This window comes from Onychomys torridus, chromosome 21, assembly GCF_903995425.1.
Source record: "Onychomys torridus chromosome 21, mOncTor1.1, whole genome shotgun sequence".
NCBI lineage: Eukaryota > Metazoa > Chordata > Mammalia > Rodentia > Cricetidae > Onychomys > Onychomys torridus.
Window position 1 is genome coordinate 20,704,729 of NC_050463.1, and position 18,785 is coordinate 20,723,513.

Below are 18,785 nucleotides of genomic sequence, written 5' to 3' on the forward strand. Positions count from 1 at the left end.
GGGTTTCTCTGTGTAGTTTTGATGCCTGTCCTGGATCTCGCTCTGTAGACCAGGCTGGCCTTGAACTCACAGAGATCCTCCCTCCTCTGCCTCCTGAAATCTGGGATTAAAGGCGCGCTGCCGCCGCCACCCAGCTTATTCTGTTTTAACTGTGACCCATCTCATGAGTTCAGGTGTGGAATTTTCTTATAGAGTGTCAACGCTTAAAAACAAAACAAAAAAACAGAAAACAAAAATCCAGATTCTTCTGCCTGAGTATTTCTCGTTTCTGGTCTTCAGATTTAGATGGTCATCTGGTACTACAGTGTCTTCCGGGAGTTCCTTTTGAGTGCACAGTTTACTGCTTACTGGATTCACTGGTTTATTACCAACTCAGGACGCTGTAGATGTCCCAGGGCTCAACACAACAAAGATTTTGTTACTGATCATGTACCGTGCCCAGTCTGGGTCAGGGTGGAAAGTGCCTGTGCTCTGTGCGCAGTGAGTCGGAATAGAGCTGGTAGAGGTCCACCGTCCTGTGGCTCCCAGGCTACCACAGCCGGGCAAGAATGCACACCCACTCCAGTCTGCTCCTGTCCTCATTGCCCATTGGTTAAAACAGGTCACATGACCCCTCACCCACCCTCAAGGAGTCTAGCAATATGGGAAATGTAACCGGGTAGAAGTGATATTATGTTGGGCTTTTTCAAGCAGTATATTTAAAAACTGTCCGGGGCTGGAGAGATGGCTCAGCAGTTAAAAGCCCAGGCTGCTCTTCCAGAGGTCCTGAGTTCATTTCCCAGCAACCCTCCATAGTGAGATCCGGCTCCCTCTTCTGGTCTGCAGGCATGCACGCAGGCAGAATACTATATGCATAATAACTAAATAAATCTTCAAAACAAAACAAAAACCCCTGTTCTTTAGTGTTCTTCATCTCTTCCAAGATTTATGACCCACCAATAATCTGGAGAGGACAGAAATGCTTCTGTCATCAAAAAGTCCAGAGTAGAGCTGCATATCCACAGTAGAGAAACAGCTGTCCCAGCTGTGACATCATCTGCTCATTGCCCTCACCAGGACATTAGGTTACTCCTGGTGACTGTGTGGAAAACACCGCCATTCACTCCAGAAGAGACAGCCAGGGTCCTGATGACCACTCACTCGACTTGCCCATTGTAGCATGAAAACAATTACAAGCAGACTAGTTTGGCTGCCTTCCCGTAAGACCATATATGGCCACAGAAATTCCAGTTTCATAGAGTTACTACATGTCATGGAATCTAATTTTCTTTCATTTTTTTTCTCCCTCCAACCATTAAAAAATGTCATACAAAAAAAAAAAAAAAGGACTGCCAGATGGATTCTGACCAAAGGCTATAGCTTGTTCTCTCCCATGACAAATATGTTTATAGGCAAAGCCGGTGGATAGTTTGTCCAGACTGAGAGGTACACAGACTTGATCTGACACGTTGTATGCCCTGCGGTATCTCCATCATGTATGCGAGGAGATTTAAAGGCCTGGAGCAAGTGGCATAGGTCATGGAACAGAAAATAGCATATGAAAATATTCTCAGCATCCTTTCACATGGGACTGTGGCTCTCATCTGTCAGAGTGGCCGAGAGCTCCGGGAGTTCCATGGTGCTTTACTTTGGGGGGCTGCGGGCACTGCCCGGGGTTGCTAGAGGGAATAGTTAGGCAAGGTCTAGCAAACATTTCTCCCAAGTCTAGGATTTATCCTACAGTTATATTTGCAAAAACGTGAACTGGTGTAGAACAACGCAAGAAGACGCCACCCTCTCCTCACCCTCACAGCATTAGGTTACTTCTGGTGACTGTGTGGTGGGCTGGCCCAGCTGTGACATCATCGGCTCATTGCTCCCACCAGGGCATTAGGTTACGTCAGCAGGGCCTAGCAGCCCAGTAGCCTGCTGTGAGTTTGAAGCCAGCCTGAGCTACTCAATGAGTTCTAGACCAGCCTGGGCTATAGTGTGAGAGCCTTGTCTCAAAAAGTAAAACACATGGGGCTGCAGAGATGGCTCAGTGGTTGAGAGCACTGGCTGCTCTTCCAGAGGTCCTGAGTTCAATTCCCAGCACCCACATGGTGGCTCATAACCATCTGTAATGAGATCTGGTGCCCTCTTCTGGCATAAAGGCATACATGCAGCCAGAGCACTCACATACATTAAATAAATAAATAAATAAATAAATAAATAAATAAATAAATAAATAAATGAATGAATGAATGAATAAATGAATGAATCTTAAAAAAAAAAAAAAAAACAACCATGAAACATATAACACAGGTACAATATAATTTGCACCCTAGTTTGGGGAGCCAGGGTTTAGAAAATGCCTAATGTCCTAGTGGACTGCCTGAGTAGGTCATATACAAACGTTCAGGCATTCTGTGGAACCATGTTTAAGAAGTAAGGGAGCTTTAAAAATTTTTAAACTTGTGTTGCTTTGAAGATAGGTCGAATCCTCAGCTCAAAAAAAGAAAAAGAAAAGAAAAAAGAAGATAGGTCAACCTTGAACCCCATTCCTGATCCTTCTGCCTCTACCCCCCAATTGCTGATATTAGTGTGCCCAGCTTGCACATCCCGAAGTGTGTGTGTGTGGGGGGGGGCGTGTGTGCATTCCTCAACTTCTCTTCTCTCTCTCTCTCTCTCTCTCTCTCTTTTTTTTTTTGAGACAAGGTCTCAACATGTAACCCATGCTAGCCTGGAAGTAACCCATGCTAGCCTGGAATTAACCCATGCTAGCCTGGAACTCATAATTCTCCTGCCTCACTTTTCCTGCAAATGCCATTGTAACGAGTCTTTGTCCTGCCACCAGCTCCCAAATAATGACAGAGACATCTTATTAATTATGAAAGCTTGACCTTAGCTTAGGCTTGTTTCTTTTTTCCTCTTTGGTTTTTTTTTTTTTTTTTTTTTTTTTTTTTTGAGACAAAGTTCCTCTATGTAGCTTTGGAGCCTGTCCTGGATCTCGATCTGTAGCCCAGGCTGGCCTCAGACTCACAGAGATCCGCCTGCCTCTGCCTCCCGAGTGCTGGGATTAAAGGTGTGCATCACCACTGCCCGGCAAGGCTTGTTTCTAACTAGCTCTTCTGACTTAAATCAACCCATTTCTATTTATCTGCATGCTGCCACATGGATCGTGGCTTGTACCTCTCCTGTATGCCCTGCCTTCTCTGCATCTGGCTAGGACTTGCCCATATCTTCTTCCAGAGAGCTCTCTGTCTACATATCTGATATGTGACCCCTGTGGGGTCGTGACTCACAGATTAAGAACCACTGGTTTAGTGGGTAAAAGCATTTGCTGCAAAAGCCTGGGAACCTGAGTTCAAATCCTCAACACCCATGTAAAAAGCTGGTCATACCTGTGCATACACGTGTAATTCTAGTGCTGGGGGGGGGGGTGGGCAGAAACAGGAGGCGAGAGGAAGCTTGCTGACCTCTGCCCTAGCTTTAGGTTCAGTGACAGATGGTGTCTCAAGAGAATAAGGTAGAGAGTAATATATAGGCACATGAATGCATGCATGCCCCCCCAATCCTACATGTACCCTTTCCACCCCCCACTGAGAAAACTTTTTTATTCACTGAAAGAAATGATCCCCCAAGAGATGCTGAGGATATTACTTGTTTATGGCACACATAAAATAACTCTGTAAGGGTTCAGAAGAAACTCTATTTCTTGCCTCTGGGGAGAGTAACTGGGTGGCTTGGAAATAGGATTAGAGTGAAGACCATCTGACTCTTTGAGTCTCCCTGTGGCTGGTCCTTAACTTAGGAGCTATAGTGATGCTCCTTCCTCAGCATCCAAGCTTCGGGGTGTACAGGCACACATCGCCTTGCCTGGCTGATATTTTTCTGGGGTCTACAGGCACACATCACCGTGGTTGGCTGAGAGAGATTTCCCTTTCTGTATTCATGTTTTGGTTTTTGGGGTAGAGGTGGTATATTCTGTGAAGCCCAGGATGGTCTCTGACTTGCTATGTGGCAGAGGCTAGTCATGAATTCCTGATGCTCTTGCCTCCACAAGTTCTGAGACTACAGGTGTGTGCCAAAACCCCTGACCAGCTTTGTAGTTTTGAGCCATGTGAAGATGAGTATTGACTCAAAAAATAAGTACAAATTTATAAAGTTCATCTTTATGGCCCTGCAAAGCTACATAATAAGGAAACCCAATTAATTGCATTTACTCATTTTCAAGTGACGTTCAGGGCAGCTTGGGTTCTGTGGTGTGAACTTATTGTAATTCTTTTTCATAATACTGTCTACCTGCTTCCATCCACCTCCTTGATTATGTGTGGAAAGTGAATGATGGAATGCCAACAATAACTTTACCTTGGAATTAAAATGTTTAAGTCAGTTTGCAATTACCTCTGGATTAGCTGCTCTTCCACGCCAGAGCTTCCTAACCAGTATGCTAAAATTGGATTTCTTTGGCCTTAGAGTGCAGATGGGGGAGGGGGTAGGGTGGGGGTGGCTAGAGCCTTCCAGTGGCTGCTTCTTTCTAAAAAGCCTGGCTCTTATCTCTAAGATGCTCTGCAAATATTTTCAACATGGGCAGTGGTATAGGAAATCTGAGAAATAATGGCACTTGTTGCTCTTCCAGAGGACTTGGCTTGGATTCCTGTCACCCACACGGTGGCTATAAGTCCAGTTGTCTATAACTCTAGGTGTTTCTAACTCCAGTTTAGGGGATCTGATGACCTCTTCTGGACAATGTGGGTACTGCACACATATGGTGCACATACATACATGCAGGCAAACACCCATACACAAAAAAAATAAAAATAAATAAATCTTAAAGAAACCTATATGCTGCCCAAAAATCATTATGAAAGTAACAAACCAAGTAGTTGTGGTCTTTGGGGAGATCTTAGTAATGGTTTGGCCCAGCCCAGGGGTCCTTAGTCTGTTTTCTAGACTGAGGGAAGCAGACCTGGAACTTCCCTGCAGTGTTCATTCATGAAATCCGTAAAAGCTCCCCCAGCCTCAGTGTCTCCCGCACAAGCCCACTGGGGGAGGGATGTAAAAAAAGAGTCACATTTTAGGACATTTTTCACCTTCTAGGAACAAAACCCTCCTGTGCCATCCTGCATTGCTGAACCCATAGTTGGGAACCATTGTCCTCAAAGAATATGTGTACTCTCCCACATGGTTAGATCAATTTAAGCTAAGTTCACACTGCCAAATAGGAGAGAGATTTTTTTCTTCAAGTGCTAATCATGGGTTAAAAAAGACAACAACTAGCCTACTCCTCCCAAATGGTGTTTCCTGTAGGCTAAGGCCTCAGAACTCTTTGAAATTCAGTTACCATTGTAGTACTTACTGTCGTGTTGCGTCCTGGTGGGTCTGGTGATGTGAACACTGTCTGTTCTTCATGTTTTCTGGAAAAGTGACTGAGTTAATATGTCAGTGTAGTACTATCTGAAGAATCAGAGAGCTATTAAAATGCTTAAAAATAAAATGATCAATTCTCCCTTTGTATCCCTTGACAGGATAATTGAAGCTATCTGCATAGGCTGGTTCACCGCAGAGTGCATCGTGAGGTTCATTGTCTCCAAGAACAAGTGTGAGTTTGTCAAGAGACCCCTGAACATCATTGACTTACTGGCAATCACGCCCTATTACATCTCTGTGCTCATGACAGTATTTACGGGAGAGAACTCGCAACTCCAGAGGGCTGGAGTCACCTTGAGGGTACTCCGGATGATGAGGATCTTCTGGGTGATCAAGCTTGCCCGGCACTTCATTGGTCTACAGACACTGGGTTTGACTCTCAAGCGATGCTACCGGGAGATGGTTATGTTACTTGTCTTCATCTGTGTTGCCATGGCAATCTTTAGTGCACTTTCTCAGCTTCTTGAACACGGGTTGGACCTAGAAACATCCAACAAGGACTTCGCCAGCATCCCCGCTGCCTGCTGGTGGGTGATTATCTCCATGACGACAGTTGGCTATGGAGATATGTATCCTATCACAGTGCCTGGAAGAATCCTTGGAGGAGTTTGTGTTGTCAGTGGGATTGTTCTGTTGGCATTACCTATCACTTTCATCTACCATAGCTTTGTGCAGTGTTATCACGAGCTCAAGTTTAGATCGGCCAGATATAGTAGGAGCCTCTCGGCTGAGTTTCTGAATTAATGTGTTGTAGATCAGTCCTTGCTCACACTTCATTTGATGGAGAGTTGACACTGCTTCTTATTCATGTGTTTCTCCTGGGGGTGAGCCCAGTAGGGGCATTGTCATTGTGCTGGTGGGGTGAATGATGTCCTTCCCAGCGGAAGGGGTAAAGGGATCTACGTACAGAGTAGACAAGACCGGGGCCTCACACACACACAGCAGCCACCCCGAGAGGAAGCTTTAGGACCTGACGCTCTTTGGTCTTGGCTCTCACACTTCCATGGTGGGATGTTGTTGGGCACATTATTTGAACACTTGAAAGCAGAAAGACACCATTCTCCAAATGCTTTTCCCTCTTAACGAATTCAGAAGAGGCTTGGGAACTTACAGTGTTATTTTTGAGACTAACATTTTCGTTTCTAAATGTTTTATAATTTCTCATATCAATGTCAGAAGTATCCTGGAAACATATGTCACATGTGGGAACTGTTTAACAAATACTTTAAAAAGTTGGCCCAAATTTAAACTGTATCGTGGAGCTAGAGACAAGCAAAAAATATTATTTGAAAAACTTTGCACACTTCTTGATCTGCAGTTTAATTTTTGTGCCCGGCACTTCCCTCATCTTCAGAACTTCGTGGAACCTTAAGTGTGTTTCCTCTTCCTAGTTAGGTTCCCCACTTTCCTGAAATAACTTCCAAAGAGTATGTGATAACGGAGCGAGCTTGTGTTGTTTAGTGTTTTCTTGGGTGATATTAGAATCCATTGCCGTGACTAGGCCACAAAGTCCTAATATTCAGATGCCAAGAATTTCTAACATAAAATGATAATAGAAATAGTTTGATATTCTCAGTGTTAGGACCCATAGTTCTCTTATGCAGGTCTTCACTCTCCCTCCGTACCATGAGTTTAAAAGATGGAAAGATATTTATTTAGCCTTTGGCACAACAGTTATGCTTATGTGTTGTCTAGACTGCCATAAAAGGAGAAATGAACTATCTTAGTTCAATGTCACTAAGTCAACTCTAAGCCAGCTATAAGCAGTGCAGACGCAATTATTTGTCCTGATCCCCATCACTGTGAATCACAATGAGACTAAAATTCTTGCAAGGGTATCAGGCAACCATTACCCTGTCTAGATCGCTAGCGTTAGACTGTGCAGAAATGATGGCCGTTGAGTCCTAAATGTTCACACTGAATTAGACAGTTGAATTTTCAATAAATCTTAATAAAGAAATCATGTGAACGCACACAAAAATCAAAGTCACTGATTCACCAGTAATTTAGTGTGCATACTGTGATTATCGGGGTGAAGGAAGTGGGTTGGGGCCTGGATGTGTGTTTCAGAGAAGGAATTACTGGAAGTGTCCACTAAAGGAATATTAGCCATCAGTCAGCTTTCACCATTACGGGTAGAGAAGGCAAGGCGAGAGAGAGAGAGAGAGAGAGAGAGAGAGAGAGAGAGAGAACACTAATTAAGGAGTGAGGGATGAAATCTTTGTCTCCTGTAAGCAGGCCCAGCGGTTTCTTCTGCCCACACCTCTAGTTTTGGCAGGAACTGTCATAAGGCCACACTTCTTTCTCGTTGCCATGATCAGGTAATAATAGCAAAAACCATTTCCTGTCCCCTCATTCCCTTTTCTGAATTCATGTGCTACTGGCCATTAAAAGAAAAAAATCTCACCAATTCTTCCCATTGCCTTCATTGGTGTGCTAACTTCACACACTCGATTGTTATTTATGTATTTTTGTTGCATTTTAACTGAACATATGGCATAGTTTTACTTATTTTTAAGCTTTGTGATTTATGCAAATCGTATGCAGATGATAGCTCATCTATATTATTAGTAAGAATATGGTAACCTTTAATTTTACTGACACTGGGATACTTCATGTGAATATGTATTACCTCTCTAAGCAACTTAGTACTATTGTGAGCTGGGGGCTCTCGCGGGCACACACACACATTGCCATATCCTCACAGTGTGTATGACAGGCGGGCTGATGTGTGGTAGAAACTGATAGGAAGAGACAAGGAGATGGACATGCCTGGACATGCACATGGTTAGCCACGCGTGAGATTCCACCCACGAACTCTGAGTTGCTTGTAGGTAGCAAGTGATGCTGCTTGGCTTTTCACAGGGGCTGGCTTTCATCAGTTCAGCTGTTTATAAACATGGAGATGAGACGTGATAAACTGGTTCACTCGTAAATGAGAAAATACAACAGAGTTGGTTTATCCTGTAGGATGTTGTAGCTTTTTAGGGACAGGCATTGTGCAGTTTTCTCTGAGCATTACTGATTTCTTTTAAAATTTATTTTTTATTTGTTTATTTTGCTTTCTTGGAGATAGGATCTCTTGCTGTGTACATAAGGCTGACCGTAAACTTGTGACAATCCTCCTGCCTCTGCCTCCCAAGTGCTAAAATTACAGGTGCATGCCACAGCATCCAGCTGCTTTAAAAACAAACACAGAGAAGATGGTTCAGTGTTTAAGAGCGCTTCCTGCTCTTGCAAGACACTGGATGGAGTGCAGTTCCCAGCACCCACAGGGTTGCTCACAGCTGTTTGAAACTCCAGTTCCTAGGGGATCTGGTGCCCTCTTCTGGTCTCTGTAAACTTCTGCACACATATAATGAACATATACGCACACACACATGCACATATTTAAAAATAAATAAGTCATTTTTAAAAATTACAGGGTGGGTATATTCTCCTTAGATGTACTACAGCATTCTTCACAGTTCGGTCTGCATGGCAGAAATGCTTTCATGAAGATCCACAACACCAAGGAGGGAAAGATGCCCAAGTCTTTATTGTGAGTTCACTGCGTTTGAGCATATGTGATCAATCACTTTTACATGCAACTTAATTTGTATTCCCTGAAACAAGGGGGTAGGAAGACTGGAAAAATAAAATTAGGGAGTATATGTGAAAGTGAGCATATAACTCAATAAATTCCCTTTCTTGTTGTTTTTGGGGTTTTTTTTGTTTGTTTGTTTCTTTCTTTCTTTCTTTCTTTCTTTTTTGAGACACAGGAACTCACTCTGTAGACCAGGCTAGACTTGAACTCAAGAGATCCGCCTGCCACCCGAGTGCTCAGATTAAAAGTGGGCACCACCACACCCAGGTTTTTTTGTTTTTGTTTTTGTTTTGTTATGTTTTAATTATTATTTTTGTTGAGTTCAAACACTTGCATTTGTTGTTGGAAGTTAGTAGTTACATGTGATTGCACATTTGTAAATTTGTACATAAAAATGTTAAAATCTATTTATTCCTAGTGGCTGTTAGTATATCAAAGTAATACTTTTTTTTAGAAAAGAACATTTATTTATTTTACTGTGCGTGTAGTGTGTGTGAGAGAGAGAGATAGAGAAGGGGACAGGAAGGGGGAGAGAGAGTCTAGGTCAGAGAACAACTTACTTACAGGCTTCTGTTCTCTGTGTCCACCATGGGGTTTCTGGGGATTGAGCTCAGTCTGTCTCGCTTGGCCGCAATCCCCTCTACAGCTGAGCCATCTCCTCAGCCCTTTCCAGTCTTTGTGTGCACATCTTGCCTGCATCTCTTGTGGTCCTGAAGAGTGGAGGTGGACTGAAGTTGAATGTTGATGTGTGGAGAAGTTTCTTAGTCGGTTTGATATTTTCTAGAAGAAGCTCGTTTTCCATTTTTTGTAGACGCGAAAATAACTGAAAGCCCCTAGCTCTGCTATCTAGCTAAGCTTTGCAGCTTCAAACTTAACACCCAGGGGTAGATTATTCCCCTCTGGCCTGACATAGGAGTGTGTTCTTTGTGTAATAAAGCAGACCAACCATCCAGTCACATCTGCAGTATCTACAGGCTCAGGGGCAGTTAGGACTGAACAGACGTGGAAGGCCTTCTGGTCTACCTTGCCCCAAGGTCTTCACCCTTACCCCACTCAGACTCCCGTAAGAACTGAAGTCCACTGGGTTGTGAGTCAGGAAAGGTCATACTTCATCATTTCAGCCTAGGCAACAGGAAGTTGATTCTAAACTCCTTCCTTTCCACCCCACTTTGTTTTTGTTTTTAATTTTGCAAAGTATGGAGGATTTCTTTTCAAAATTCTTTCTTCTTTAGGAGCTGGAGAGATGGCTCAGTGATTAAGAGCACTGGCTGCTCTTGTCAGTGACCTGGATTCAGTTCCCTAGCATCTACTTGGTTGCCCACAACCCTTCATAACTCTAGTTCCAGGGGATCCAGTGCCCTCTTCTGGCCTCCAAGGGCACCAGCCACACATCACATATATGGTGCACATGCATGCATACATACATACACACACACATATATATATACTCATACATACATACTCTAAAATAGATTTTTCTTTATTGCTTTAGAGATTCCTTCCCACTATTATTCTAATTTAAAAGTCATTGTTTTTAGAGGCCTTAAACATCAGAAAGGAGGATTTGGGATTGTACAATTCCTTAGGAAACTTAGATTTTTATTTTAGTTTTGTATGTTTGATTTGTTTGAGTTTTATGAAATAGGATTCTGAGTATCTTAGACCTCTCTCTCTCTCTCTCTCTCTCTCTCTCTCTCTCTCTCTCTCTCTCTTCCTCTCTCCCTCAACAAGGTCTTTATATGATATAGCTCTTGCTATCCTGGAACTCACTATGGAGACCAGGCCAGCCTCAAATTCACAGAAATCTGCCTCCCTCTGCCTTCTGGCCCCAGGCTGGTCTCGAACTAGTGACTCAATAGTGTCTGCCTCCCAAACACTAAGATTACAGGCATGCACCACCATGTCCAGAAGGAGCTCACACTTTGAAGAGATGTTTTGTTTTTGTTTTTCTTCTTTCTTGTGATCCTTCATCCTATTCCCACCCGCAGGGCTGGAAACTGACCCCATACATGCTTGGCAAACACGCTTACCACTGAGCTACCCTCCTAACCCTTCAGTAGGACTTTTAGAAAAACTCCTGTGTGTGTGTGTGTGTGTGTGTGTGTGTGTGCGCGCGCGCATTGTCATGGTTTTGTTTAGGATAGGCACAGCTGAGCAGGAAGCTTTCATGAAGAACTCTGGACAGGCTCCAGTTGGTCAGGAAAAGCTGTTTGTTCAGTGAGCCTTCATATGGTGTTTGCTTTTCCTGCCTTTCTAGAGCCCATCTGCACCTGGGAGAATGGGCATGGCAGTTCTGTTGCAGAAAGAAAAACTGTCCCATTGGCAGTGGAACCTTCCTTAGACTTGTGAAGTGTCGCCGAGGATGGTGAGGATGTGCTGCTAGGTGACAATTTACACATACACTTTTAGATTTCCCAATTCTCTCAGGCACGCTATCCTTTTTTCTCCTACTGGGGATTAAACCAAAGACCTCAAGCATGTTGGTCAAGCACACTACCAGTGAGCTACACTTCCCAGGAGTGCACTTTAACTTTTGACCTTTCGTGTAGGCTTAATGGCCAGTTTAGGGAATGGAGTGTGATTCTTGGCATCTACGTTGCATTTTATTTGATTGGTTTTTGGTTTTTGAGACAGTCTTGCTGTGTAGCCCAGGCTAGCCTCAACTGTGTAGCTGTCCTCCTGATTCAGCCTCCCCTCCCCCAAATGCTGGGATTTGCAGATATGCTCTCCACCCAGTTCTTAACACTCAAATTTAATTTAATAGCTCTGGTGGGAATAAAAAAAAAAATACCATCATGAATTCAATAATCCAAGTCAAAGAATCAGCGATATTTAGTGGGTAAAAGCCAGAGGAACTATTTGATGTTTGCCTGCAAAAAATGCTGTCATTACATCCGAGGTAGGACTCTGGGGTCCTAGTCCATTAAAACTAAAGCTCCCCATAATTTTGCCACAGAGAGAAATTTCTTGTCTTAGACTTCAATCATTGGTATTGCTGACAATATCTACAATTCTGCCCATGACAGAGTAGAGGCATTTGCAGTGTGGATGTTAAAATGCTGGTTTGTTTTTATAAGAAAAGATGTGTCTTAGGGTTTTTATTACTGCAACAACACACCATGACCATGAAGTAAGCTGAAAGGGTTTATTCAGCTTACACTTCTACATGGCTGTCATCACCAAAAGAAAGTCAAGACAGAAACTTAAGCAGGGCAGGGACCTGGAGGCAGGATCTGACGCAGAGACCATGGAGGATGCTGCTTACTGGCTTGCTTCCCCTGGCTTGTTCAGTCTGCTTTCGTATAGAACCCAGGACCAGCAGCCCAGGGATGGTACTACCCATCACGGCCCGGGCACTCCCCCATGGATCACTAAATGAGAAAATGCCTTACAGCTGGATCTCATGGAGGCATTTCCTCAGCTGAGGCTCCTTCCTCTCTGTTGACTCCAGCTTGTGTCAAGTTGACACAAAACCAGCCAGTCCAGGAACCATAGTGACAGATTTTTGCTTTTGTTTTTTTCTTTTGAGACAGGGTTTCTCTGTGTAACAGCTCTGGCTGTCCTGGAACTCGCTCTGTAGACCAGGCTGGCCTCAAACTCACAGAGATCCGCCTGCCTCTGCCTCCCGAGTGCTGGGATTACAGGCGTGCGACGCCACTGCCCGGCCCATTTTTCTTCTTAAGTTTAATTTATTAATATTTTGCATGGGGGGAGGGTAACTCCTGAGAATCAGTTCTCTTCCTATTGTGGGATCTTGGTGTGGAACTCAGGTTGTCAAGCCCTGAAGACAAGCCCTTTTACACAGGAAGCAGTCTCATTGGCCCAGCGTACCATTTTCTCTTCATGAAAGACAACTTGGATTTCTACTTGTTGATTTTTTTTTTTTTATAGTGTCTAGCCCTGGATGGACTTGAAGTCCAGGCTAGAGTTGAACTTAATCCTCACTCATGACTCAGCCTCGGGCGTGTTGGGAACACAGGAATGCACTATCACATGCAGCGGCTGGTAGTTAAAAGTTTGGTGTGGTATGGATCTCATCAAATCTATAAATCAATTAAGATAGTATCACTGTCTTAACAATACTAAGTGTTCCAATCCATGAACATGGGCTATCTTTCCGTATCTTAGGACAGAGATTCCTACCTTTCCATGCACACTTCCTTGGTGTAATATATTCCCATTTTTTTGTTTCTTTCTTTGTTTTCTTGAGACAGGGTTTCTCTGTGTATCCCTGCTTTCCTGTAACTCACTCTGTAGACCAGGCTAGCCTCCAACTCAGAGATTCACCTGCCTCTGCTGATGCTATTATAAGTGGAATCCCTACCCCACCCCTCTCTCTCTCTCTTTTTTTTTTTTTAAGATAAGGTCTCACTGTGAGGTCGAGGCTGGCCTGGAATTCACTGCGTTGACTAAACTGGCCTTGAACTCATGGAGATTCAACTGCCTCTGCCTCTCAATTGCAGGACTCAAAGGTGTGTGCCATAACACCCAGCTGGTATTGTTCTCTTGATTTCGTCTTAAGAGTGTTCATTGCTAGTGTATGGTAATCCTGATTGTTATATGTTGATTTATATCCTGTGGCCTTGCTGAATTCACCTCATCAGCTCTCACAGCTTTGAAAAGGTTCTTGGGGGTTTTCTGTTATTGTGGTCACAACATCTACAATGAGATAGTTTTACTTCTTTCTTTCCAATCTAGACATTTTCTAATTCTTTCTCTTGCCTAATTGCCCCTGTTGGGACTTGTCAAATGTACGTGGCTAGTACGACATCCTGTTCTTATTCTGGTCCCAGAGGGAAGTTTCTACCTTCTACCATTAGTGTATTTCTGGCAGTGGATCTCAGGCTGGGAGGTTTTCCTCGTATTCCTAGATGGCTGGTGTTTTTTTATCGAGACAGGATATTAGTTCCTAACAATGTGTTTTCATGAACAGATGGGCAGGCTTTATGGTGAGTCGGGTTGTACTGCCTGTGTCAGGAAACATATTTTGCTGATGAGCGTCTCTAAGTCCCTTACAAGGTACTAATCAAGTCGCAGACATAGACGTTCTCGCTAATGGCTTTTAAACAGCCCCTCAATTGATACACATTGAATGGTTTCTGAGACTATTAAACTGACTCTTCATTAACCCAAGTTAATTTGGGTTTGTGTTCACTTGCCTAAAGACACAGAGACAACTTGGACATAGAAGATACAGGTTGATTTATTTTTAGTGGTTGGTTCCTTTGAATGCTTTTCTGTTACCTAACCTTGGAGTCTCAGAGTCAGACGAGCTGGGTGCCGCTCTCACCCTGAAAGGTCAGTGGTAGTGAGCTCTCTGTCTCTCTGTCTCTCTGTCTCTCTCTGCCTCTTCCTGTCTCTCTTATCTTCCTCCCTCCCTCCCCCCCCCCTTTCCTTCCTTTCTGCACATTTTAGGGATGTCTCCATAGGAAGGCTTAAGAATTAAGCTTCCTAATAGAACTGAAATCTGTATTTGTCTGTAGTATATTTTTACAAAGGAAACATGTTGCTGAGTTAAAATAAGAGTTAACCTGCTTGGGGTGGGGAGGTCATTGCTTTAGGGAAAAAATTAAGCTTAATGTGGGTACATTTACCCATATCTGGGTAATTTTTTTCTTTAATTCTTTTCATTGTGTGCTAGTAGGAACATTTGTTTCATGGGTGTTGTATCCATGTGCAATTGTTCTATGCTATAATTCCAACACTCAAAAGACCAAGACTGGAGGATTCCAAATTAGAGAACAACCTGGTCGACATAGACAGGCTTTGTCTCAAGCCATGAAAAGGGTAGCCACTGGTTCACCTGTGGGGTGCACAGAGGGGCTTCTGCCTAGCTGATACGGTCTGAGAAAGCTTTGGACCTTGAAAAGCCCTTTTCCTGCTTTAGTCTGAAGATCCTTCCCGGGGGTGGAGAGACGGCTCAGTGGTTAAGGGTGTCCTGCTCTTGCAGAGGACCCAAGTTGGGTTCCCAGCACCCACGTCAGGTGGCTCGCAACCACCTGTAACTCCAGCTCCAGAGGATCCGACGCCCCCTTCTGGCTTCTGCAGGAACCTTTCCTCACATACTCAGCCCCACCACCATAATTAACTTTTTTATCTTAAAGATCTTTGTTGGTTTGAGGCTCTTTTATATAAACACCGAGTCTAGATTTTTTTTTTTTTTTCAGTCTTTCGAGACAGGGTTTCTCTGTAGCTTTGCGCCTTTCCTGGAGCTCACTTGGTAGCCTAGGCTGGCCTTGAACTCACAGAGATCTGCCTGGCTCTGCCTCGGGAGTACTGGGATTAAAGGCGTGCACCACCACCGCCTGGCCCCACTCTAGATTTTAAAATGTCATTCATCATCAAGAAGACAGCCATCCTGAAATCCCTTCAGGAAGGAAGTGTCTGAAGAGTTGGCCATTGTCTGTAAATAACAGATTCAAATGTTGAAGACCACTTGTAGGCATTCCAGTGTGACGGGTAGGCACCGCCCCCTACACACACAGGCATTTTTCATGAGCAACACAGCTAATGTGGTATTTGACTCAACACTTCACATTTCTCTAATTTTGTACATATGCCCCAAAGGCCTTTGACTGGTGGCTGTATTTTTAATGTGCTTTTTTTTTTTTTTTTTTTTTTTAATTTTTTGGTTTTTCGAGACAGGGTTTCTCTGTGTAGTTCTGACTGTCCTGGAACTTGCTTTATAGACCATGCTTAGTAAATTTTACGACTCTACTGAACAAATGTTACCACTCTTCGGTGCCGGATAGCAAACCCAGTGGAACCTAGATTTGGGTCACCTTGAAATACCTTTATAAAAAAACGTTTTGTGGAAAAAGCTCTCAAAGAGAGATAGACTTTGCCATAACTATAGGATAAATGTATTCAGTACAATGCATAACAATTGTTCATGACACCAATTGGATCCCCAGTTCTTAGTTACCAAATGCTTGAATAATGGGGAAAATTCCTAGCATTTAGAGAATAATGAAAATTATAGCAACTTTTTAAAATAAAAAATAAGGTACTGATGGTTTATTATTTTTGTTTAATATTTATAAGTATTCTGAAAACTAATCTCTGGCCCTAGTTATTGTTCTAATAAATCTGTTTAAAGAAAAGATGCTAGCCCAAAAGTCTTGGGAATGTATCTTTCAGGGGCTGGAGAGATGGCAGCAGTTGAGAGCACTGGTTGCTTCTCCAGAGGACCGGGGTTCGAGTCTCAGGATGACCACTCACAGCTGTCTGTAACTCCAGTTCCAGGGGATTCCAGCACCCTCTTCTGCGCACTGCCCACACATAGAACACAGATGCACATGCAGACAAAACACCTGTACCCGTAAGAAACAAAAATAAATATTAGAAATGTGCCTTTTGGGTTATGGTTTAGCTCTGTAGCAGAGTACAGCAGAATCCTGCACACAGTGCACCAGCTCCTCGGTTAGATCTCTCTTCCTGGTTTGGTTGTGGGTCTCAAATCTGAGAATACACCCAGCCCAGTCTGCCCTGGCACTTGAAATCTTCTTACTTCAACCTTCCAAATGCTGAGATTTCAAGGAAGTGCTACCGTGTGTGTGTGTGTGTGTGTGTGTGTGTGTGTGTGTGTGTGTGTGTATGAGAGAGAGAGAGAGAGAGAGAGAGAGAGAGAGAGAGACAATATCTATATCTCTATATTTATAAACTTGTTTGCACAGAGGTTACCCATGGTTAGAGACGTTACTCTAAATTTATAGAGGTTACTGTAAGAACTTAGAGCAGCCACTTGGCTGAGTGTGGTGATTCCGGGGTCCCCCTCCTGTCCCTCAGGGTCTAGGATCAGGGCTGGTATGTCTTGGTCCACGTGGTACCTTTGCTTTTCTTCCAGCATCTTCACCCTTTGGACTCTACTGGTTGATTTTTCTTTCCACTTTTCCTTTTCAGAATCTGTATTGGCATCAACTTGGCCTACCATTATCTAGGTTGGGGAAGAGGTTTTTCCGCAGCTAAGGCCCCTGGTTAGGGGAATTAGGGGATGAGAAAGTCACCATGGGTAGTTTCTTTATAAGGATGTCTTCGGAGCACTATAATGTGGCCCCTGGAGACACTGAACAGGACTGTACCCTGGCCTCCGAACTGATGACATGTGATGATTGGACATGATGAGCAGGAAGTAGCAAGTTACTTGGATGTCATAACAGTTGACCGGCCTGCCATACTCAGGATTAGAAAGTGGGTTTATTCAGATCTCTTAATTGCTCTCCTTACACAGTTACAAGAAGAATGAATCATTCTGTGGGCAGAAGGTGTGGCTGGTTGGTGTCTATGTCTAGAAGTGTGAGTGTGCTTGGATTGAAGCTGGGGGTATGTTTAGTTAATTACTAAATAAGCAGACTTCAGAGCTCTCCAACCAAAGGAACACACACTTTAATTGGCCTCACCCACCTTCACCCCAACTGTTAGCACATTTCAGCCTTGGAAAAGCTCTGTGGAATGGGTACTAGTGATACCCGAGGATGATTTTATATATTTTATACACCAGAAACAACAGCATCCTCACAACCAGATGACTCCTGGCATCCTGGGCAGGGGGAGTTTGGACTGTGAATCTTTGCAGTTACTCAGTGTGCCGCTCCTTTAGAGTTCGCCAACATCATCATCATCATCTTCCTATGTCCAGTTAGGTAGTCTAATTTTTTGAATCTTATTTTCTTTTATTTTGATCTAATTTGGAAACTTAATAAGCCATTCCTGCCAAACCTGCCCTTAAAACACCATTTTTCTATGGTACTTGATTAAATTATTGGGCAAAAATAATTAGAATTCTTTCTTCTTTATGTCACTGAGAGTTTGGTAGAAGATATGAATACAGTAACTGTCCAACTTTTTAAAAAAGATCTCCCTTGTCATTTGTTTATTATTTATTTATTAGTTTAATCTTTGTGTTTGGGGCAAGGTGGGGCTGTTTCCATCTTAAGGAAAATATTTTGAATGTGACTAATTGGTAATCAAATTTATTTTTACTGAATAGCATTGTATCAACCTGTTCAGTAATTAAAAATGCATAGACTTATCTCTAAGTCTTTGGGTCAGAGCAGAAATCTCTCTTTGGTTTTTCTGTCTGTGTCATGTAGTGTCTATCATTCTTTGCTTCTGAGGCCCCGAACTGATGGTGTACTCGTTAATGCACCAAATGACCTGTGACTCAGATTTGTGTTAGTCTTCATTTTAGAAAGCCATTGACTGATATCCCCAAAGAAGCCATTAGGCCTTTTCTAACTTGAAAGTAAAGACTAGATCTACTCTGTAAAGTTTGAATAATATGGATGTTTTTTTAAAAAATGTAATTTACATGTTATAGATTATGCTCTATTTGAATTATATATGTAAAGGTAAAGTGTGTGTCCATTTTGCGCTCTAGTGCTTTATATATTTGATCATTTGTATCATGACTGTTCTGTTTTATGCTTAAAAATACTAAGAAACATTTTGTTCTATGTACTTTAATTTCAATTTTGGATTAAGTATAATTTTGATTCATCAACAAATCACCCTGCCATCCGGAATAAGACCAACACCTCTCTCTTTAGTTCAGAATAGCTTGAATGTTGGTGCCCATTTTTGTTATTTTCAGAAATTCTGTCAAAGTAACCTTATTGTAAAGGTAGCCTTATGTGGAAAGCCTTATTATACAGATATTGGAGAACTTGATTTAAAGTATTTTTTCTAGAACTCAGACTTGGGTATTTGGGGGCATATAAAAACATTTGGAAGAGTTCTTATATAGTTATGTGTGGGATATGGCCATGAATGTCTCTACAGTTTGATAGTCTCTATTTATGTTGAGTAT

At 42.8% G+C, this 18,785-nt stretch overlaps 1 protein-coding gene across 1 annotated transcript in view; it reads left to right on the top strand.

The window, feature by feature from the left end:
- Kcng3 (potassium voltage-gated channel modifier subfamily G member 3) overlaps positions 1-8,489 on the top strand; it is a 48,691-nt gene extending 40,202 nt beyond the window's left edge. The window contains exon 2 of the mRNA XM_036171091.1: positions 5,490-8,489. Coding sequence (XP_036026984.1) covers positions 5,490-6,135 — 646 coding nt within the window. The 3' untranslated portion in view covers positions 6,136-8,489. The remainder of the gene's footprint in view (positions 1-5,489) is intronic.
- Positions 8,490-18,785: the final 10,296 nt, after the last annotated feature.